Raw genomic sequence first — 25,384 nt, 5'->3', positions numbered from 1 at the left:
CACCTCTCCTGAAAACCATAGACCAATAACATTTCAAAGTTGTTAAGGAAAATTTTTTACCAGCATTTTATGAATACTTTTGCTGATGAATTAGAACTGATTACTGAAGCTCAAACTGGCTTTAGAAAAGGATATGGTACAATAGATAATATATTGATATTAGATTTTTTGTGTAAGTTTGTCTTGTTCAGTAAGAAAAAAACTTTATTGTGCATTTATTGATTTTAAGCAAGCCTTTGATACGTTATGGCGATCTGGTTTGTGGTCCAAAGTGTTAAAAAGTGGGATAGATGGTAAATACAAAAATAGAATAATATTGAAGGGATTAAGAGCTGAAGTGAAAAATAAGAAAATGAAATGCAGATTATGTTTAAATTATTTATACTTTTCTATGCTGACGACACAGTTTTACTATCTGATAACCCAGATGATTTACAAAGAGCGTTGAATATTTTCTCTGATTATTGTGACCACTGGAAACTTAAAGTAACAGACAAGACTAAGATAGTAATTTTTTTCTAGAGGAAGGATCCCCAAAAAATATTTTTGTACAGAGTTCTAAGCACCAATTGAAATTGTGAACGAATTGAAATACTAAGGTGTTATCATGTCCCGTAGTGTTTTTTTTTTCAAAAGTGCGAAAACACACTTAACTAAACAAGCTTCAAAATCAATGTATGGAGTACTTAGAAAGATAAGGTATTTTAATGTGTCAGTCGATTGTCAAATAGATCTTATTGAAAGAGTTATAAGCCGTGTTTTACGGGTGTGAAGTTTTTGGCTATGAAAACACAGATATCTTAGAAAAGGTACACTTAAAAGATTTGAAATTTGTGTTGCATGTTTAGTCCAGTACCCCAAATTGTATGGTGTAGGAGGAAACTGGGCGATATCCTTAAATAATATGTATAAAGGTACGAATGATTACTTACTGGGCTAAACTTTTGATGTCACATGAGAGTAAGTTGACATAGACAATGTATTGCTTTCTTTATAAACACTTTTCTAAAGAGTCATTTATGCACCCATGGTTGAATGTGTAAGAGATATCTTGAATTTCTGTAGTCTGCCTTATGTGTGGATGAATCAAAATTTCGTAAGTATTACATGGTTAAAATCTATTGTGAAAGAAACGTTAAATCAATTTTTATAAGACTGGTATATGAGCATAGCTAATTCATCTAAATGTTTAAATTACAGGATTTCTAAAAACAATTGTGTACGATAATTGTGCTTAAGTAAACTCCCAAAAGACTTTAGAATTGTATTAACAAAATTTAGAACTTGTAATCACAAACTCTCAGTCGAGCTGGTAGATGGCCTATACTGATAGATCTTTAAGATTATGTAATTTATGTAACAAAATTATTTTGGGTGATGAATTTCATCATTTATGGAATGTCCACATTTTTCGTCTTTACGCGTGTGAAAACTTATTGATAAGAAGTATTGTTCTCATGTAAATATTTACAAGTTTGAGAAAATTATGTCTATCACAAGTGTTGACTCGCTGTTAAAACTGTCTTTGCTTGCTGAAAAGAGTTTGGCCTGCTTTCAGTAACTATTTTCTTATTTGACACTACTCTTCCTTAGTTGACTTTTGTATATATGTTCCTGTACTTCATATACCATTGCATGGTCTGAGAATAAATAAACAAACAAATGCATGGCTTTGAAAAATATCATACTTATAAAACACTAATTCAACAATTCATTTAATGATCCGGATTCGGTTGCACGAACGATAGTTAAATTTAACTAGCCGTTAACTTTTCGTTAACGCGACATTAAAATTAACAGCGAGTAAAATTAGTTGCACGAAAGCTCACTACCAGTTAAACCTTAGTTAATTTTGTGATTTAACTAACAGATTTAACTTAGGTTACATAGGTGCATTATATATTTAAGAGCAATTCTTTGTAATCAACAAAATATTTTGGCACTCATAGTTACAGATTTAAATTTTTATATCATAATTTGATACAGGTGTGTGAGTGATTGTAAAATCTAAGAATAATTTTTGAATTGTAACCTTGGTTGCTATAGAAACGGGATACAAACTTTCTCATTTTTGTAAATCATGAAAATTTGTACTTTTCATGAAAAACCATGTCTAGAAATAAACAGAGATATTTAAATTTGTTTTTATTGTTGTTATCCAATACTAGAGATTCAAACAGCAATTTTTACAGTTCAATTTTAATTTTATGCTCATAAGTGGTCATGTTATGCATTGCAAAATGTCAAAAATATAGTAAATTTTGCTCAGTTTTACAGACTTAAAACAAAAAAATGCAGCCATCTACAAATTAAGCAATAATTAAACATGAAAGGTTGATATTTGATTATATTTAAACAATTAAAAAATTGGTGGGCAGATGATATGTGTAAAAGAAATTCAAAGGTGAATATCCATTTTTTCTGCATTTTGAAGCATTTTTTGCTTCCAAATTACTTCCCTTGGATTACTCTCTGTCGTTTGGAGGTACAATATGTAGGTACATGTAGTGGTAGTTAGAATGATCTAACTGTGTCTCGGTACAAGCCCTCACCACAGTTAGAATACGTCCCATATACTTGCAATGTAGCAAATCGGAGCGGATCCGCTCCGAAACGATTTTGAAGAATATAAAAGGATTTGCACTTAGTCCATGAGCCAGGCCATGAATTTTTCGGTATCGGTACCATCTCGGGTGAATAATTTTCATAGTTAATTTTTGAAAGCCATACATCTCTACCTTCAGAAAATATATGATAGCATTCAATTGATTGTGGCTTTAATGGTGTATCAACTGTTTATATACACCAACCCAACTTGTTCGTTCTCTAAGCTGTGTGTTTAAAAGAAGAAGGTTGGTTTTTCAATACGTAATTTCTATTTTATTTCGGATGATATATTCTTGAAAATTCTTTTGAATGCAGACCATGTTATTACCCTGTTCAGTTATTATTCAATATTGGCTCTGTAATGAGCCGTCTAAATTATATAGGAATATAATTTTACCCTTGATCATAAAAGTGGAATACGTAATTTTGAAATTTTGATCAAAGGAAAGAAATAACTACTGTGACACTTTTCACACCAAAAAAATATTGCATGGTCATTTTATTTAAAGAATTTTTATTAGCATTTCAAAACATTATTTCAGTAACAAATATATATAACTTGATTTAAAAGTAAATCTTTATCCCTATCCTAAAATTGAAAATTGAAGGAAAATTCCCCTGATTTACCCTGTGCGTATATTCTTTATTTACTTAACAAAGATATTGTGGATATGTCAGACCTTTACGTAAAATGTTTTATTTATTTAATCTCATGCTAAAACATGGTGATAATGGACACTTGTATGTTCATCTAAGTTAAACGTAATATATTAAATATTTTTGACATCAAAATTAATAAACATAACTGCACAGTCATATATGTGCTTTGTGGGAAGTGGGCTGTGTCTCACTACCTGCAATGGCCTGAAGCCCCTTCCCTCCACTCCGGGTAGAGGGAACCCGTACACTCTTAAGGGAGATCCCTCTAGGAGAGCACTCTCTACACAAAGCGCTGACGGGTCTCAAACCCTGTTAATTGAGGGCTTGTCTACCTATAACGCATGTAAAGACTGTGTACAGGCGAACTCTGCGGAGGAAAACGTCATGGTTCAACGAAGAAGAAGGCAGACATAGCACGCATCTTGGAATGCTTAGAGCAAGCCAAGGCACATATAGCACGTCTTGGTCATCCGCTATATCTGTCTCCATTTCCAGACGTCCTGACATCTGTCTTGCCACTGGATATAAATGGTTGCGGGCGAGAGAGTGAGGTCGGCGAAGCGCAACCCTTCTTCATTTTAATCAAACTCATCGCGCAAGTATCCACCCCAAAGCCCTGTGGTGACAAGCGAGCAAGAAATGTGACAGGTGCGGGTTCACTGGAAGTCGGTAGACGCAGACCTGCACACAGGCGGCACAGGCCATACGGCCGCTCTTCTCCGACCAGAGCAGCGTTGGAGTTCGGCAGCCACCTGTGCGACTGAGCAGCCCTCTTTAGGAACGCACTGCTCACCTCCATGGCAAGAGGAGCGGATTAAACAAGGTATTACAAATGTTGCCTGCTCCACCCTTCCATAGACAGTTTACCGTGGCTGGTGGGGACCCTACACATGCGGTCGAAATAACAAAGAGAACAAGTAGAAAACAAGGATCAGGACTACGTCATTGTCAGGAAGAGAGACAGACAGACAGTTCGTTTATTCATCATTTGTGGCACGGAGTATTGGACAAATCATCGTCTCACAGTCTCTAAACTTCACCTCTCAACTTTCGGATCAAACTCAGGATATGTCCTCAGGAGACTAAGGTTTCAAAACGTCTCGACGTTGGTAAGCTGAAGTTGCCTTACACTTCTCAGTACTTTGCTGACACCCGGGAAGAACGCATGAAATCCACCCTGCTGGATGACTACGACGTGGAAGCAGCATGGAACACACTTCGTTATACAGTGTACAATACAGCTTTCGAGTGTCTTGGGCCCTCCACCAAAAAAAAAACCCACAAAGACTGGTTTGATGAGAACCTTGTCGAGATCACGTAGCTTCTAGAGGACAAATATCGCGCTTACAAGGCTTATATAGATGATCCCACCTCCACAGCCAAAAAGACGCTCTAAGGAACGCTGGCAGCATAGTACAGCAAAAGCCTCGGGATATGCAGTATCCTGGCTGAATGCCAAAGCTGATGAGATCCAACGCTACGCCGAATCTCATGACAGGACCAGAAAAAACTTTTACTGTTGACTTGAGGAAGTCTAAGGGCCAACTCCGTAAGGCTCGTCCTCTCTCCTCAGTGATGACGGGTTAACGCTCATCACAGAGAAGGAAAAGATACTTGACAGGTGGGCGGAACATTTCAATGGCGTTCTGAACCGCCCTTTTACTATGAACGACGAATCCATCAACCGACTGCCCAGGTTCCCATCAACCAGTCACTGGACGCCGTTCCCATGTTGGATGAGATCCAGAAAGCAATTAGTCTTTTGTCAACTGGCAAAGCACCTGGCGGATACTCCATCCCAGCTGAGATTTACAAAGAAGGGGGCGTGGCTCTAGTCGAAAAACTCCTTCATCTGCTTGTGCAAGGACCGGCCTGACCAGTCATCTCCGCACCCACCGTCTAGGTTAACCCCCTCCCCAACGAAGATGAGACAGTGGTCATCGTCGTCACCGACGGACGAATAACTAAACTAGTATATGTGCGTTGGTACTTATCATTTTCTTTATACAAATGTTTGAGGTACATGTAATTGTTGAATAAAAGTGGTAAAAATATAATAATTTTGTTAGAATCAAGGCTAAAAAGTCATTTAATGCTCTTTTAATATGTTCATCGTATCTCGGAGTAATTCTGGTAGAACTTTCTATCACGGTTGGCAACTGTGTGACAAATACTTTGCAGGTTGCAAATATATTTCGCTCAAAATATCTAATTTAAGCAAATAAAGGGCAATAACTGTGTCTCCAGCACTGAAGCCACAATAGATTTGATGCTATCATACATTTTCTCACTAGTTAGGGGTATACCTTACCAAATATCACTATAAAGTTTATTCACCCAAAATGGTACCGACCACCATGGACTAAATCTTTTTCTAAACTTGATGGCGAGCTATTCATACCACACCAAGGCACTTTACCACGTTGGGTGCTTTATATAGCATGGATCAGTGTTCTTTTCATCAAGTTTTTTCCTCATCCTCTCTAGTATGGAATGGGGCAAAGATAATTCTGAAGAATGGCTTTTATCACTTATAACTTGCTCTTTCATTTTTGGAATCCTTAATAATATTTGACCCAGTAAAAGTAATATTTTTGGCCATAATTTATTCGATCTTTTTAAAAAGATTGGCAAGGGAAGAACCTCCCAAGGTAAATTTAGACAAACTACGGGCGATGTCAAAGGATAATGGATTCTGCAAGGATTTTAGAATTTCAGGTAGTTAGATAAATATACAATACTTGTATGCTTGAACAATGAAATCAATCTAAGATTTACCTGTATGATAAGTCGCAAAATCTGGGTTTTTCTTAGGTCAACTGAGTCACTGCTATCTGTTTTTAGCTCACCTGAGCCGAAGGCTCAAGTGAGCTTTTCTGATCACATTTTGTCCGGCGTCCGTCTGTCTGTTTGTCTGTCTGTCTGTCTGTCTGTAAACTTTTCACATTTTAGACTTCTTCTCAAGAACCGCTGGGCCAATTTCAACCAAACTTGCAACAAAGCATCCTTGGGTAAAGGGAATTCAAGTTTGTTCAAATGAAGGGCCACGCCCTCATCCAAGGGGAGATATATGGGAATTAATGAAAATTTGGTGGTATGTTTTAAAAAACTTCTTCTCAAGAACTACTTTGCCAGGAAAGATGAAACTTATGGGGAAACATCCTCAGGTAGTGTAGATTCAAGTTTGTTCAAATCATGACCCCCGGGGATAGGGCGGGGCCACAATGGCCGACCAAAGTTTTACAAAGAAATATATAGGAAAATTGTTTAAAAATCTTCTTCTCAAGAATAACAAAGCCATAATTGATCATATTTATATGGAAGCATCTTCAGGTAGTGTAGATTCAAGTTTGTTCAAATCATGATCCCCTGATCTAGGGCCGGGCCACAATGGCCAATCAAAGTTTTACATAGAAATATATAGTAAATTCTTTAAAAATCTTCTTCTCAAGAATAGCAAAGCCATAATTGATCATATTAATTTTATATGGAAGCATCTTCAGGTAGTGTAGCTTCAAGTTTGTTCAAATCTTGACCCCTGGGGGTAGGGCGGAGCCACAATGGCCAATCAAAGTTTTACATAGAAATATATAGGAAAATTCTTTAAAAATCTTCTTCTCAAGAATAACAAAGCCATAATTTATCATATTTATATGGAAGCATCCTCAGGTAGTGTAGATTCAAATTTGTTATGCAATTTTTAAAAATTTTCTTCTTCACTCCTGGACATCAAGCAGTCAAACTGTTGGCATGATTGTAATAAGCATAGAATCCTTAACCAAAATTTGGAAATTCATGGCCCCAGACAAAGGGGTTCTGGTGCTAGGATGAGACTTTGTTTAATATATAGTGAAAATGCATTATTTCTAAAAAAAATCTTATCCACTCCTGGGTAGTTAGCCGATGAAATATGTACATAGTAATGATGAGGAAGAGTGCCTCTTCCAAAATTGTGAATTTCATGGTCCTTGGGACAGTGGTTCTGGTATTAGGGCGGGGCTCTTTTGATTATATAGTGAAAATGCATAAATTCTTTGAAAATCTTCTCCGCTGCTCCTGGGCATTAAACTAATGAATTATGTACTTAGGTGTGATGAGGAAGGGTTTTTCTTCCAAAATTGTGAATTTATGGCCTCTGGATCAGGTGCTCAGGTGCTTGGACGGGTTGAAAATGATGAAAGTGAAAATGCTCGAATCGTTTGAAAATCTTCTCCTCTACTCATGGGTATTTAACAAATGAGCTATGTTCATAGTTATAATAAGAGATGGTGCCTCTTCTAAATTGTGAATTTCATTGCCCCTGGATCAGGGGTTCTGAAGTTAGGGTGGGACGTTAATGACTACATAGTGAAACTACATGTATTTTTGAAAATCTTCTTCTCTGTTCCCAGGTATTAAACCAATGAGCTTTCGTCATTGTTATGATGAGAAGGGTGCCCTTTCCAAAAATGTAAATTTCATGGCCTTTAGATCAGAGGTTCTGGTTTTAGGGCGGGCATCTAATGATCATGTAACAAAACAGCATGAATTCTTTGATAATCTTCTCCTCTTCTCCTGGGTATTTTGCTGATAATCTAAGTATAAAGTTATGATGAACAAGGAACCTTCTTCCAGAATATGAATTTCAAGGCCCTTGAGTCAGGGGGTACGAGGGGGCTCTAATCATTATATACTGAAAATGAAGTAATGCTTTGAAATCTGCTCCTTGGTATTAATCATACATTTATGATGAGCAAGGGTGCCTTTTCCGAAATTGTGAAATGTGTTGCCCCAGGGTCTAGGGGTTCCGGAGGGGGGTGGGGGCACTACTGATTATTGCTGATTTTAATTGATTAATAGAAATGCATTTTTTCTTTGTTCTCCTACTTTTCATCTGGGTATTAATAAGTAATCAAATTTAAAGCATGCTACGTGACGAATAAAATTCAATTGTTGGAGAATTATTACATAATACTCACGTGACCTATTAGGTCCGTGGGCCTCTTGTTTGTATTCCATGGCTTGCTTCAGATAATTCCGGTAATTATTAGCATACATTTTGCTTAATCCAACAAAGTGAGTATCAGTTATGTTTTTATGAAATGTAAATCATAAATTAGACGATTGCTTAGGAAAAGTCCGGTAATTATTAGCATATATTTTGCTTAATCCAACAAAATGAGTCTCAGTTATGTTTTTATGAAATGTAAATCATGAATTGGACGATTACTTAGGAAAAGTGCAGTAATTATTAGCAAACATTTTGCTTCATCCAACAAAATGAGTCTCAGTCATGTTTTTATGATATGTAAATCATAAATCAGACGATTGATTAAAAGACGATTAAAGCAAAGAAAGCAAAAATTAAGTGCTGGAAAAGCATTAACAAAAATATATATCATTGTTATTGTCCGAGTAAAGGCCTTGCTACTTCAACGTATTGGAGCATGCAAAGATTAGGAGTACTTTCTACCGATTGTTACTTCTCGGTCTAACTACAGCTCAATTTTTTTAGACATGAGGCCATGATAACAAGTGTGCGATTTGGTAAACGTGTAACAACATTCTAGTCTAGTGCCAGACAAAAATTACAATGTATTTCAATGTTTAACCCTAGAGTTGATAAAGGCGAAACGAAATCTAATAGGGTGCATGCCTACTTACGAATCGTGTTCAGCTTTTAGTATATGTACACGCGTAAATGAGGAACATTAGCCATAAATGCATGTTATCCTTTTGATTCATTTTGTCTTCTGTTTTGCGTAGCCTCTTGCTAAAATGGGTCATATATATAACAACTTCAATCTTTTTTTTTTTCATTGTTTGATAATCATTTGACATATTTGTTTATTCAGACTTAGCAGCTAACATTTCACCAAGAAGTGGAACATTTTCCAAGGAAGACATCGATGACTTGAAAAAGAAAAGTCGCGAAGAATCTCAAGCAAGATTAGCGCTAATTACTCTTGTTATGTTCATCTTATACATTTGTGCAATCTATGGTATTGGGTTCACACAGCGCGACCAGCGATCTTTAAATGTGAAGCAAAACCTGAATAATTATTTACTTTCAGGAAGTCGTGGTTTTTCTGCAGTAAGTTTGTGAATGTGTTAAAATACATCTCCTGTAGTGTTGGTCTGTTTTCAAGAATGATTTGCTCATACGTTTGCTGAATCAATTCAAAAAAATTAAAGACACGATACGGTGATCCATTCAAGAACAATTTAAATCTCAGGAAATAAAACAAAGACCCCTGAAAATTCCAAAAGTGGGATCAAGTATCCAGGATGAGTAAGCATCCCCTTTAATCGGCCACATTCGCCATTAGCAGTTTGTATTGAAAAATTAGACGGAATATTCAGCGACCAAACCTTGCAATTGGTGTGAAATACGGTTCATCAGTCAAAATACGCCCAAATGAGGGGTTGTAATTTACACTGTAACTATATTGACCAAAAATGTACAAAATGTTAAATTTATTGATTGGTTGTATGTTGTTTAACGTCCATCTCGAGAATTTTTCACTCATATGGAGACGTCATTGTGCCAGTGAAGGGCTTCAAATTTTGACCTATGCTCGGCACTCGGGGTCACTGAGCAGTGAGGGTTCTTTAACGTGCCAACGCCTACTGCGATACGGAACCTACGTTTTTAAGGTCATGTCCGAAAGACCTGGAGAAAATCATTTCTAATGCCAAGTGTTTAGCGAAGGAACAGTCACTACTTATGTTCACATCTTAGGTTTGACGTGGCACCACAAACGAAAATCGAACCCGGGACTCCAGATCACGAAGCGAACGCTTTACAACTAGGCTACCGTGAGAATGTCAAATTAAAACGAGGTTGACGAAACCCGTTTATAAATGAAATTGGAAATCACCAGATATTTAAAATGAAAAATATTTTTGGAAAATTTCTTCGGGATAGAAAACCTGAGACATATTTTCTAGAACAGTGACGTGAGACTTTAAGTGTAAAAGTTTTTCAGGATTCTTGGGTCATATGTTTTGTTCTCTTTCTTTCCAATGAAATACAAGCCAGTAGAGCTGTACAGTTATACTAGAGACTTCTAAATTTTCCGCATTATTTTCATTTATCACTGATCTTTTCTGATTTATATTTTTTATGATTTTAATATTTTAGTATGATATTTTATTGTTACATTATTTAAGTCTATCTGCAATTCAGTTGAAAGGTAGAAAGGACTTCATAAGCTGGATGAATGACACATTTATCCCTACTTATTACCCTATTGAAAGTTATACAGGTGAACCATTGACAGTTATGGATCGCCAATGCTTAAAAGATATGGCTAATATCCGTGTTGGGCCAGGACGTCTTCGCCAAGTTTGCATGAAAACTGGTAATAACTATGTTACGGATCATGTATCCCTCTTAAAATTGTTACCTAGAAAAATGTTGAATTATCAATTTCACAAATATATATATATATATATATATATATATATATATATATATATATATATATATATATATATATATATATATATATATATATATATATATATATATATATATATATATATATATATATATATATATATGTAAAAAGCACCTTATATGCATTATTCATGTATATTTTGTAGGCAAGTGTCCATATTCGGCCCTAACTTGGCCTTATCCGTGTGTAGACGCCTACTCCTAAAGGGATGAGGAGAAAAAGTCATATTGTCTACGATGGAAACCATACAATGAAACCATATGTGGAAGCGAAATTTACAAAAAGAGGTTCTATACGGCTCAGGCGTGGAAGTACAAGTACCCCAATGATATTTGGGGAATATCTAGAAGGGGGGAATATAAAACATACCGTGGAGGAGGATATATTCTGCAGTTTGTGAAAGACCGAGTGAATGCTCACTTATTGCTTAATGAACTAGTAGAAAATAACTGGATTGATAGAAACACTCGTGCTATATTTGTTGAGTTTACAATATACAATTCAAATGTTAACCTTTTTGCATATGTCTTGTACCTAGTGGAGTTTACTGAAGTAGGCAGTGCATTTATATGGACTGACACACAGGCTTTCAAACCGATCTTCAGCTTATCATCTCTGGGCTTCACCCTGGTGTTGTTCTACATGATTGTTTTCTTCTATCATATCGACCGTTCACGGTAGCTCAGTCGGTAGAGCGCTCGCTCCGTGATCGGGAGGTCGTGAGTTTGTTTCTCGGCCGCGACTGACCCAGTCGATAAAATGGGTAGCAACTGTTCCTTCGTGAAAGTGAATGTTGCGGGTTTTTCGGATGAGACCTTAAAAACCGAGGCCCCGTGTCAGCGACAGGCGTTGGCACGATAAAGATCCCTCACTGCTCAATGGCCCTGAGTGCCGAGTAAAGGTCAAAATTTTAAGCCCTTCACCGGCATACGGTGACGTCTCCATATGAGTGAAAAATTCTCGAGGTTGACGTTAAACAATATACAATCAATCAATCAATCTTCTATTATATCATCCTGATCTTCAAAATACTTTTGCAATGTAGCAGAGTAGGTTGTTTGGGTTTTCTTAAAGAACCGTGGAATTGTGTGGACTGTCTGTGTACTATTCTTGCATATTTTTGTCTGTTAACGTTTATATTAAGGATGAAATACACGAATATGGCAATGTATATGTTTTATGACGACAAATTTACTGGTGCGAATCGGTTCATTAACTATGGACATATTGTGCTTTGGGATCACGCATTCAACGTCCTTTTTGCAACTCTTCTGTTCATATCAACAATGCAGGTCCTGAGAATTCTAGGATACAATAAAAGATTTACTGAGGTCATATCGGTAATATCAAATGTTGGAAAAGATTTATTGGCCTTTGGTGCACTCTTATTGATTTTATTTGTTTCATTTGTCATTTATGCCTATCTTCTTTTCGGCTCTAAACTGGAAAGCTATAGATCTATGTATAATACATGTGCTTGTTTAGCCAATACTTTAATCGGTAAAAATAAGCTTGACCCTCTGATTATGGCAGCACCATTATCAGCTCAATTCTTTTACGTGTGTTACGTATTGTGTGTTATTATGTTCATGTTGACTATCTTTATGGCAATCCTGAACACCAGTATTTCGGCAGCGAGAAAAGAAACTGTTGCATCAGCTGCAAAAATAGGAATGTTAGACATCATGAAGAAATTTGTCAGAAATGCACTTGAAGTTTTCTTCAAACCAAAAACGAGCAAAGTAACACGTACGTTATTCTAACGTTTTGAAACAAACTTAAGCATATGCAATATAGGTATAAAGCAAATGATTTAGGACATTTAACAAATCAAATCTACGTCTCGCTGGTGTATTCGCTTTAAGCCTACTAAGTATTTGCATTTAATTTGTCCTTAAAACGTAAGTCTTACTGTGCTATGTGAAACCGTAACAACTCTTTCATGAAAAATATTTGAAACTTAATTTTCAAAACTATGTAATAAGTGATGACAAAATAGAAATACATTTATAAGATTTTTTTGGTTTGTTTTATTGTTACACCACATTTTGCCAAAGATCACACGGATTTCAATAGGTCATTAAGTTAAATTGCATACATACCCGTGGGATCGATAGTGAAATGTAAAAGTAAATAGCAGTGTATGCTCATTTGTTCATTTATTTTAAAAGTGAGAGAAGAACAGAAAACCAGTGACGACATTAATGTTGCAATTGTGATGGGACTTGTTCGTAACATTGTTTATACATTTGAAAATAAGGAAACTAATGTATATATTCATTCATTAAAGATATTGTCTAATTACTTATTTTATTATGATGTATGATGAGAATTTTCCAATATTATTGATTTCAATGTTAACATTAGTACTTCATATTATTTACAGCTTGTGGACAAAAAATACTATGCAGAAAAGATCGACGCTCCTGATGTAACCTGCCAGTCCAACCACCTCTTTGAAAATGAATAAGCAGAGCAACGTCGATTTCAAACAAGAGAATATTACAGACGAAAAGGATAGCTCCTCAAAAACGTCCCCTCGAAACTTTTGAATCGAGTCTATCGTACTTCTTGGCGTCAAATGTGGGCATGGCAATACTAGTCTGTGACACAGAAGAAATCAACCTCTATACAGAAAGATAAAATACCTTGTGTATTGAGTGTATATGATTGTATTTTAATTTGTCTTTTGGGATTTTTTTATTCAATATTTTTTTTATCTAATATTCGTCCAACGAAATAAACATATGTGTGCACTGAAGGATAAACATCTATTTGTCGAAATATTTGACACCATAGCTCACTTTTTAAAAATATTTTTTACCTTAAGAGCAAACGAAAAGAGTATCTTAGAATCTTTCAATATGTATAGATCTGTTTACAGTATTCTATATGCGTTGAAATCAGCTGTTCATGACATTTTAGAATTATATAAACAAGACGAGTTTGAATCTTTCCTTAACTCCGAGTAATCTCATAAAAATATGTGTATGAGGCCCAGGATGAAAAGCCAGGTTTCCCAAATTTGGAAACCCGATGGAAACATATGGGAATCGTGACATCGGTAGTTTCCATATAGTTTCCATTTTATGGAAACCACACAGTGGTTTCCACATAGATTCCCGACATGGAAACAATCAACCTGTGGTTTCCCATAAGTTTCCCAAGATACGAAAACGTGGAAGCATGCCTCAGTGGTTTCCATGTAGATTTACGACATGGAAACAATCAACCTGTGGTTTCCCGTAAGTTTCCCAAGATAGGAATCCATGGAAACATGCCTCAGTGGTTTCCATATAGATTCCCGACATGGAAGCTATCAATCTGTAGTTTTTCCCATGTTTCCCAGGTAGGGAAACTTTGAAATTATATCTCAAACTAATTTCCAACTACATGTACTTTTTATTTTACAAAAAGTTAATTTAAAAATATTTTCTGAGGTTACCACATTTTTTCCCGATTATAGAATTTTTTCAAACGTGTACACATACTGTATTAAAAGAATTAACTCGGTCTCCCCCCTCAAACAGTTAAAATAACTTAACGTGTATTTCTGTGTGATAAAATTTAATATTTCATGACCGTGAACGCAAATTAATTTTAAACTGGATTTTATCACATGAGTCTCGTATAGAATGCGTGAATTGGAATAGAGAAGATTAAGTGCAGTACAGAGAGAAATTGTTATTACTGATTAAAAGACAGAAGAATAAGTACATTAGTTACACAGAAATCAATGTAAACTAGTCAGATAAAATTCATTAATCGAATTGGCTGAAGATCTGAGTATTATAATACTTAGTATAGTATTTTGCTATAGTAAATATTGTTTAAGATACTATTTTTGTGAGGTTTTTTTTATTTATTTATTTATTATTATTATTTTGGTTTTTTTTTTTTTTTTTTGGTTGTAATTTTTTTTTTCTTGGGAAGCCTCCCCCCCCCTATAAAAGCATATTTGAAAACGTTGGTACGGCCTGTGTAACTACAGGCAACTGTCCTCACGTGCCATATGAGGTGGAGACACGTGCCGCGAAGACACCTGGAGACAGGAGACACCTGTCACTGTGTATTTTTTGTATATTCTATGTGATTTGAGAGGGTTTTCTACATACAGGGAACAATGGGCTGTTGTCAAGGATGTACACACACAGCCTGTGTTAAATTTGTTTTTAAAATCAAGATGATGATTTGTGTTTTTTTATAATCATTAAAAATTATTGTAAATAATCATGTTATACAAGAGAACATAAATATATTAAAAAATTAACCTACATTTATTTTTAGAAGTTAAATGAAATAGTAAACTATTTAGAATTTCGATTTCAATGTTCATTACTGATTTAAAATAAAATTATCCTGTTTAAAAATTAAATAATTTTCTATAGGTATAAAATAAATATAAATTCTCGTCGCGTATAATTATATTAAATCATAATCACTTTATAGATCAATGACATTAAAACGGTACTTAATAGTCTTGTTGATGTTTTGTGTTAAATTTGTAATCCAACTACAAAGACATCTATAAAATAATGTTTAAAATATCAGAAAAATATTCATATAAAAACTTTTTTTTTATTTCTTTGGAATTTAAATATGTTCGCAGATCCCTGTGTAGTAAACGTCTGCACTTTTCGCATGAAACAAAGGTCCTAAATGCACATGTATATTTAACAAAACCATTTTCCCCCTCCAAAGGCCATTGCTCTACATGTAACTAAAGAAAAATCTATAAAATTTTTACATTATTTTGTTTTCCTTAAGAACAACGGCTTTTGATGTATAGTGCATGCTAAGGCAATCTATTAAAAGAATTAAGTGTGTAATTGTATTACTGTGCATTTTCTGTTGATGTCTTTATATAAAGATGTGAAGGTTTTTAATACAACTACAAACATTTCTTTATCTACGTTGTCCACTACTTTATTTCTTTTTCTACATGCTGTAAATTACTCTTTTAAAAAAAATATGCGTGTTCTTAAATTTGACTAGACTCAAACTACAGGCCTGTAGGGTAATTTGGGTAATAAACTTACCGGGAATTTTTTTTTATTACTAGCATACTTTACCAAATTTCCTTAACGAAAAAAAGTACATGAGAAGAGATACAGGGCGGGACCAGCTAAAGCTGTGTGCATAAACTCACAGCCCTTCACATTAACGAGTATCTATCGACTGTATATGACTTTTGACACAATCTTTGCAATGACCCAATAATACCCGTCACGACTAAAATACTGAATTAATATACCGTTAATTTTTCCTGCCTTTGATTAGATAATTATTAGTTTTGTTCCACCTTGTAATAACTCTCCTTACAAAAAAAAGGTTTTTGACATTCTGATACATTAAAAAATACTACGTGTTAAAATGATGTGGGAAATTTATTTAACTAAAGGCCAATATGTTTCAAATACAATATAGCAAATAGAGAAAAGTTCAGCAATTCAGCAATCACCTCCACCAGTAATAATATATGTTGATAGCAGGCTCAAAATCTTAAACCAAGAAAAAGGGAGTGAGTTCAATGAGTTTTTTAATCCAAAAGAAAAAAAAACTTAGATCTGATGGTATTTTGTCTTAATTTTCACAAGTGTATCCTATTCTAACAATCAGGCTGATTCTTTCAACTAAAAGCGTTTTTAATTAGCAATTAATTTTTAAACATGTTAAACACCGAACTTTTCCATCATCACAATTGTAGCTCATTTTCAAGCCTTTTAGGATTCATGTGGAAAGTTCACAATTTAAAAGACTGATATACATCGTTTTGATGTGACATTATAAATTCATAATTACAACCGTTAAAAGTAGCGGAGAGTGGGGGGGGTATACTTTCAGCTAGGACGGCCACTACCTACAACCAAGCCCCGAAACCCCCATCCCAAAATCAAATAATTTGAGGTGTTACGCATGTTACGCCAGAAACAATTTTTTCTCTCTTTAGAAGTGGCACACGCATATTTTTTTTTTAAAAAAAACGCTTTCTATTTAAATATACTAGGCCTATACATCATATCGGTAAAAATATTTAGGAGCCCCCGTTTTATTCCATGAACAGGGAAAAACTTCATTAAATTCTATTATAAGATGTCATAATCACACTTAATCATAATTGAACGTACAATAGAGTCATTGCCTATGCCAGCAGAGGATTGAGCAAGTCCGAAAAGAATTATCCAATACACAAACTGGAATTTTTGGCTTTGAAATGGGCGATTACTGAAAAATTTTCTGATTATTTACAAGGCAAGGAATTTTCAGTCTACACCGACAACAACCCTTTAACCTATGTTCTAAGTACTGCTAAACTTGATTCTACCGGACATCGTTGGATTTCTTCTTTGGCCTCCTTCAACTTCAAAATTTTATACAGACCAGGAAAATCAAACACAGATGCGGATAGACTTTCTAGACTCGACAACAACATAGAAACCATCAACAGCGACTCTATCAAAGCCATATGCCAAATTGGACAGCCATATGCAGAGACCTTAGCCATAGATGATGCTATTTCCCAGATTATGCAGCCAACTTTAGAAATAGCAGATCATCTGGACATATCAACTATCCAAGACAAGGACCCTACCATTTCATTCTGGAAAACCCAAGTGGAATTAGGAACCAGACCAGATAGGAATTCCTTGAACACCGAAGTCGACTTAATTCATTACAGAATTTTTTCCAAATTAAAGGTCAAAGATGACATCCTACTTCGAAAAGTGAAAACAGAGAACACTATTATACCAATCCGTTATACCCATGTCCACAATACCAACTGTGTTACATCACCTACACAATAAGATGGGACATTTGGGCAGAGATGAGACCATTTCATTAGTTCGGCGAAGATTCTATTGGCCAAAGATGCAGCAAGATATTATCAACTGGATTGATGGTTGTGATAGATGCATGAAAACAAAGACAAGTGACCAGAAAGCGGAATTAGTCAACATAAGAACATCGCAACCACTGGAACTTGTATGCATGGACTTTCTAACAATGGAACCAGCGAAGGGAGGAATACAAAACATATTAGTTATAACAGACCATTTTACCCGCTTCGCCGTGGCAGTACCAACACGTAACCAGACAGCCAAAACAACTGCAGAAGCTATCTTTAATCACTTTATCCTTCACTACGCCATTCCAGAGAAACTTCATTCAGATCAAGGGACCAACTTCTGCAGCAACATCATCAAAGAACTATGTACACTTTTAGAAATTTCCAAATCGAGAACAACCCCCTAACATCCAATGGGTAATGGTATTACAGAACGTTTCAATAGCACTTTACTTTGTATGCTTAGGACTTTGGAAAATTCACAGAAAGCTGACTGGAAAAGCCACATCAACTCCTTAGTCCATGCGTACAATTCCACAACCAACGATACTACAGGATACTCGCCATTTTATTTAATGTTTGGCAGAGAGCCTAACCTACCAATTGATGTTATCTTTGGGTTTAAGCATCCTGATGAGGAAGGTTGCAACACCAAATATATTGATAGATTGAAGCAGCGGCTACAAGAGGCATACAGACTAGCCAACACCGCAGTCAAGCATTCCCAACAACGACAGAAAGAACACTACAATTTAAGAGGACGAGCAGCTACTTTACAGGTCGGAGACCGTGTACTGGTTAAGATTGTAGCATATGATGGGAAACATAAGATTGCTGACAAATGGGTAGATGAGCCATATGTAGTCGTTGCCAAAGCTAATGAAGACATCCCTGTGTATAAAGTCAGAAGAGAGGATGGTGAAGGAAGATTTAAAGTACTCCACAGAAATCTTTTACTTCCAATTGGTTCCAAATTACAGAAACCTACACCTCTAGTAAAACCGCCAAGAGGTAGAAGGAAGGCAGTGAGAAAAGAGGTACCAGTAGAAACAGTTTCTATTGAGAATTCTTTTTCAGATTCTTTTGTAGCTTACCCTACAATGCAGACAGAAGATTCCCACACAGATACTCCCAGTCAAGATGGTGACGGCCATTCCTTGACTGAGGAAGCTTCAGTTATTGGTTCAGGAGAGGACGCTTTTCAACAGGATGAACCTGTGGACCATGCTGAAGAGGATTATGAAGATGCCGATGTTGATGAAGACACTCAGCCTGATGTTGATGAAGATTCTCAGTCTGATGTTGATGAAGATGCTGATGATGTTGATATGCCTTCACATCCTGATCATACTGATCACCAGGAGGATGAGCCTTCTACCCAAGTACCAGTACCAGCACCAAGAAGATCAACAAGAGCCAAGAGTAAGCCACCATGGACAAAGGATTTCATCATGATGAACCAGAGTGTGACGCAACCAGACTGGCTACAGAGAGCAAACTACATAACGGTTTTGATGCAACGAGGAACTTTACAGAGTGTGGACTCTAGTGTTTGCCAGTTGGCTTTATTAAATCTGGTTTCATCATCATCCAAGTAATGTTTTAATTGTATATGCTTTATATTTCAGGATTATAGTTTCCCTTTTGAATGACATGGACGTCATTCCGCGACCGGGGGAAGAGTGTAATAGTGTTAGATTTGTGTATAATAAAGTTATAGAACTTACCAGAATATTTATTTTTAACTTTTATTTAACTTATTAAAAACTTAGATCCACTCCTTAGTTCTCCCTTACCTGTATTACCTGTACATATTTGTATGTACCCCAGGGCATTGATCAGGTATTTTGGAAGTGGACATTGTTATTTTGGGATTTGAAAGGTCGGATTTTATTGGTTTTCTTGGTTGGTCTTGACTTTTCCCGCTTTGTTATGACCATTCTTTGTTCTATGTGTTGCTCAGACCAGACCTATATACATTGACTTGAGACTGAAGATTTCCTTCTCTGGTAAGTTACTAATATCTTCTTATTTTAAATGTTCATCCTGTAGAATGCAAAAGCTATTTCAATTTGCACTTACTAAAGTGAATGAATGATTTTGAGAGAAAGTTATTATTTTTATGATGCATATTTATTATTGGTTACAAGATCAATATGAAGTATTTTCTAGAAGTAATTTGATATTAATCAGATTATGTGTTTTTATGATGATCAAAGATATTTTTGATTATATTGTTCAAAGTGAGCAATTGGTATATTTTTAATAGATTATATTTTTAAATATTGTATTAAATTACAGATCACCATTCATACTGACATTTGTGATTCAAACAATTTATTGTATTGGGAAAGCCTGTTCCCATAGAATGGTGAGAATAATATGTTTTTATCTTGGATACTTTTTATGATTATTTTGGGAGAAATATGTAAAGATTTATATATTCAAGAGTTATCTCCCTTTGATGATAATTGTGTAAACTTAGGATTATAATCCATTTTCTTCATGTTACATGTAAAAGTAATGACTGAACATTATGTGTGTGATATTTACATTATATTTATTGTTGTTTTATGATATTTACAGGGCTGTATTAAAATTGATGTATATGCCATGCCACTCCACTGTGAATAAATATAAAAAACCCTGACAGGAGTTGTCGATCATTTCCATACCCCTGTTACAAAACAGTTTTTTTCCCATCCTGCAGAGCGCTTTATTTCATTGGTCAATTTACCGAGGCGCCATTTTTCGAGGATTGAGAAGGACGAAGAAGAAGGTGTAAGCAGCTGGTAAATGTGAAAAGTTAATGATGTTTTCACCACCCAGTGTCTTTGAGACTGTGATAAATGCAATGAACAACAACCAAGGATTAGTGTACGTATATTTTTGTTAATTTTTTACGGTAAAAAATTGTAATATTTGGCAACAACAAATCTTCACTATCGGAGACAACTTTTGGTCTGACGCCATTTTGAAAAGTTGGATATCTAAAATTCTTAGACATTAGTACATATATTGCAAGAAATGAAAGGGAAATTTGAGTGATATGACATACTTAATTTACTTCCTTGCAATAAATAGACAATGTAGGCCTCAAAGCACCGTACATGTATACATGTGTTCCATGCTGTATATGTTGTAAAACGGCGACGTTTCGCCTTTTAATAACATGAATGCTCAATATAATAGTTCTCTCTCTCTGTGTACAAATGAGTTCTTTCAAAGCGGAATTTCTTATTTATTTTTTAATTTTTACCCCCTCTATTTATTCGGATGATAATATTTATACCGAGCATGGTTTCGTAGTTAAATACAGACTGAAGTACATCCGGTTTGAATTCATGTGTTCTCTGGTAACCAACTCTTTCGATTTCTTGGAACTTATGACTTATGACAAGGTATAGATGATCTATTTTTGTTCAAAATTATGAAAAAGCATCAATATTTTACGAAAAAAGTCTTCAACCGCAACTATCCGATTATTCATGAATGATAACATCATCAGAACAGTTGAAATAGATTGTAGCTTAGCATAACCCTTAATCATATGCATGAGAATGATATGGAGGGAAACATACATTTAAAAAGCGGATGTAGGCGAAAGCCCGTCCACTTATCTGAAGAGAATAAGTTTGTATATTGAAATACTTTACTGTTCAAAAAACAATTTTCTAATGTCTGACCTGCTGAGATGAAGATGTAAAAAAAGAAAAGCCTACATAGTGAATTAATATTGATAGTATATCAAGTAATGCAAATGAATCATCAGCTTGAATAATCAGTTATTTCACAATTATTTACCTGTGTAGGCCAACATGAAGTTATAAGGTCCTATGTCAAGTGATATTGACCCACAGTGAAAGAAAATAGAAACCATGTGTGAGAGGTCATGTTCATTTTTTTTCTCTGAGCTCAATATCACTTGACATGGGTCCTTATATAAACCACATTTTGACTAATATGTTGACGGTATGACCTTTAGGGCGAGCGCAGATACTTGTCCAGTTTTCATTTAGATCGGACTTGCCAAACCGCACGTGACATTCTGTGCGTCGTTTGTATATTGCTTTACCAAACCGAAGCCTGAACAGGGCTAATTTTAATCAGTTTATGACTATTTTTCTGCAATAAACAGATAAATTAATTAAATCTAGACAAGTTTATTATTCATTTAACTTTTGTTGTAATTCTCACGATAACTCAAAGTTGATATTCTGAATCTGTTCTAACTGAACAGACTTGGCTGTCATTAGGTCAAAATTACAAAAAAAAAAAACATGCTTCTTATATCTGCATAATATCAGTTTTAATTGAATTTGTTCAAGACAGAAACATATCAAAAAAAGCATTTTAGACCAAAACGGGGCTTCAGATGGAAGTACAGCATGTTGTGACAACATAGAGAGTCCCCTAAGATTGTGGTGTTTTTTTGTTTCTTTTTTGTGTTCAGTTTGTTATATTTGAGTTTTTAGCTCACCTGAGCCGAAGGCTCAAGTGAGCTTTTCTGATCACATTTTGTCCGGCATCCGTCTGTCCGTGGTTACGAGAGTGCATTTATTGGGTATTTTTCATCCTCATTTTGTACTTATTGGGTACTTCTTGCTTATTGGGTATACCCAATAAGAAATGTCGCTAAATGTGCTTAAAACACCTTAATTGGGTATTTGCCGGTTAGTACCCAACAAAAAACTTGGACACGACGTTTTGTCCAAAAAAAAGTGTCTAAAAAAGTTGTTTCTATGGACAGACCGTGTTTTGCATTTCAATTTTACTCTCGGAACTCTAAATTCTAGAGACTTCCGAAAATCAACTTCCGGTAGTCATGATCATAACGGCGACTAAGAAGTACACGATGTGAACAAGAATAGAGAGGTTTAGTTACACGTTTTGCGACGAACTTGTACGGGTGACGTCATTAATTGTTGTGTTCTCCGACGTCATGACGTCAAATCCAACGTGTAGCTACAAGTTTAGAACGTGTAATACACTGTCTACACGTACGATGTAAACGGGTAAAGTTATGGGTTAAATTCTTTATTTTTCGATGCAGTTGATTGATTTTTGTGCAATAAAACAAGAACACTAGTCTATCTAAAACTTTCATGAATGATGATTCGATGATTCCATCAAAGTATTAGTATTTTTATCAATGAAAAGTTAAACTCAACTTGGTACCAACCAGCATGTTTATTTTGTACGCAGGATTCATTTGAAGAAGACCGCGCCCGCCAATGCACCAAATAAAATTTCATGGTTTCTTGGTGATTTTTCCCTTTCTGTTATTTTCTGTTATTTTTATTAAAACCTATTTTAACACCTCTATATTCTTTATTTATTTTTTTTTTAGAATAAAATATTTTAGAACTATTATTTAACATCCACTGGTACTAGTGACATAACAAAAATATTACCCCTCGCCTAATAACTTACAGGTAGTAGGCCTATGTGTAACGTCAAGTGCTTCTTGAGATTTTATTTCATTAACTATTTTTTTTTCTTTGTACTATCACTTGTAAAGATCTAGAGCAGACGCGTATTTAAAAAAAAGGGGGCGGTGTCTGATTTTGGGTTTAACAATGTATTGATGTATTAAATTTTATTCTATGCCTCCTTTCTAGACGTTATAATGATTGATCCTTCACATTTTATCGTTTTCTAAAAAATTTTCTTTTGGACCCCCCCCCATCCTCCACAAAGTGCAAAATGTAGTCGTTTTTATCGTCAAGTAAATAATTTTTATGACTGCTTCCATTTTTAAAATGATGCAGAATTATAAGCTTAATATCTTGTAGAGATACTAGGTGATAAATATTTAGAGCAATTCACTGCATTGAGATGACAATACATATAATATTTTTTCATAGTTTATGATATCTATGACTAGAGTAAGTATAAATTCCATTTCACCATTGATTGTCTAAATTAAAAATAATAAATACAATGCCGTTCATTTAATTTACTGTTCAATCACGACGTTTGCATACGTACACGTGTATGTATAACTAAATCATTTTATTGACGTTGACGTCAAATAGAACGTGTACGTCAATGTTACGCGTACACGTTGTTACGTCACTTGTAACTAAACCTCTGATTGACAAGAGCAAAGGTAAGTTTATTCGATTAATATTTACCCATTGCTAGATTCTCGCTTAAGGAAAATTGATTTAATGTAATTTTTAAAAGTAATTGTGCACAAAATTAAAATAATTATCGAAACAATCCATTCTAAGTAGCACTTGTGTGTATTTTGAATTTCCTCTGCCTTTTTAACTCTCTTAATCGCTAGAAGTATTTAGAAAATTATCGTATATTGTTAAATAGTATTTGATAACTTGTAAGTGTTAATTATTATGTTCCCCAAACGGAGTTTGGGAACATATTGTTTTTACTCGGTTTCTTATTATTAAGGTCTTCCGTCTTCACGGAAGACCTTATAGTGATTCTACTGTTTCTTCTTATTATTATTATTCTTATTAAGGTCTTCCGACTTCCTTCGGAAGACCTTATTGTTTTCCGTCGGTTTCCTATTATTATTATTATTATTATTCTTTTTTCATTTTTATGGCGATATCTCAGCTGTGACTGTACGGATTTCAAAGATTTTTACAGGAAAGATGCACCAGGTTAATATCTCCAGACGTGTTTTTCATTTTTTCAAAATTTTCTTCCGTTCGCGATTTTTGGGGAAATTTGTATTTTTTAAATGGATTTTTGTACACTACTTTTCTCGAAAACGGCTAAAGATATGACATTGAAACTTATGGACATGAAAGACCATCACATGTAGATGTGCCGAACGTCCTTCATTTTTTGTCGTTCCTACTTCCGGTCGCAAACGGAAGTGAATTCAAAAAGTCCAATTTTTCAACTTTTTTGTTTTTCAATATTTTTCTTTCGGATTTACAGGGTTTATAGAGCGTCTTCAAAGATATCTATATATGTTTTCATTTTCTTCATGCGTGTGTTTATTGCAAAGATATGACCGAACCAAACTTTGTCTTACTGTCGGGGGTTCGAATCCCGCTCGGGGCGTTCCCCAAATTTTTTATTTCTTTTTGTCTTTTTTCAGTTGCAAATTACTTTTCACTCTTTTATAACATGTGTGGAACATTTTGCCGATTTTTAAAAGCTATATTTGGAGATATTTTGTGAAATACCTGGAACAATCACGATCTGTGTTGTGAAACTACTGTAAATGAACGTAAACAAAAAAATACATTCTGAAATCTATTTCATGGGATGACGCAGCATAGAACTCTAAAGAAAAGTCGGTCGGAAGACCTACTTGTTGCCCCAGCAACAAGAACGCATCTAGTTATTATTTTTTTTTTTTGACAAAATTTTGTGCAGGCGATTTCTCGAAAACTATTCAGCGGTTTCTCATGAAACTTTCACAAAATATGTGTGATTATATGAAGTTGTTACTTCCGAAGAGAAATTTGGAAAATTCGCTTCTGGTGCCAAGTTATGGACGATTTCCTGATTTTAAAATGCGATTTTGTCGCCCCTTTTTCTCAAAAATGGCTAAAGGTATGACCTGGAGACTTATTGGAGACAATAGTTTGTCACTTTGTGGTTTGCGGAATCACCTTCTCGTGCGTCGTCAGTACTTCCGGTTGTTACGAGATGCAAATTAAAAAAAATCGTATTTTCTAACTTTTTTGTTTTTCAGTATTTTTCATTTATTTTTGGTATGCTAACAGAAACCCTCCTTATCATGTTTACTATATAATTTGTTTGAATGTTGATAAATCTAAACTCTAGATATTAGCATTCAAATATCTGAAGCGGGTCCAAAATGGCGGCTGTCTCTGTCAACGCC

General features: G+C 35.0%; 1 protein-coding gene and 1 pseudogene across 1 annotated transcript; both read left to right on the top strand.

The window, feature by feature from the left end:
* The first annotated feature begins 4,628 nt into the window (after positions 1–4,628).
* LOC134276093 (polycystin-1-like protein 2) lies at positions 4,629–17,515 on the top strand (annotated as a pseudogene).
* A 454-nt stretch (positions 17,516–17,969) lies between these two features.
* On the top strand, positions 17,970–19,154 carry LOC134276091 (uncharacterized). Its single transcript, XM_062758374.1, has one exon. It carries the CDS (start codon positions 17,970–17,972, stop codon positions 19,152–19,154), a length of 1,185 nt encoding a protein of 394 aa, XP_062614358.1.
* The last annotated feature ends 6,230 nt before the right edge of the window (positions 19,155–25,384 follow it).

The sequence above is a fragment of the Saccostrea cucullata genome, unplaced genomic scaffold (genome assembly GCF_032062105.1).
Source record: "Saccostrea cucullata isolate Sc308-1 unplaced genomic scaffold, CSIRO_AGI_Scuc_v1 ctg7365, whole genome shotgun sequence".
NCBI lineage: Eukaryota > Metazoa > Mollusca > Bivalvia > Ostreida > Ostreidae > Saccostrea > Saccostrea cuccullata.
This window is presented reverse-complemented; position numbering and strand designations above follow the sequence as displayed.

Excerpts from the sequence above, each read along its gene's own strand:
- LOC134276091 (XM_062758374.1), top strand. The coding sequence starts at position 17,970 with ATGGGTAATGGTATTACAGAACGTTTCAATAGCACTTTACTTTGTATG.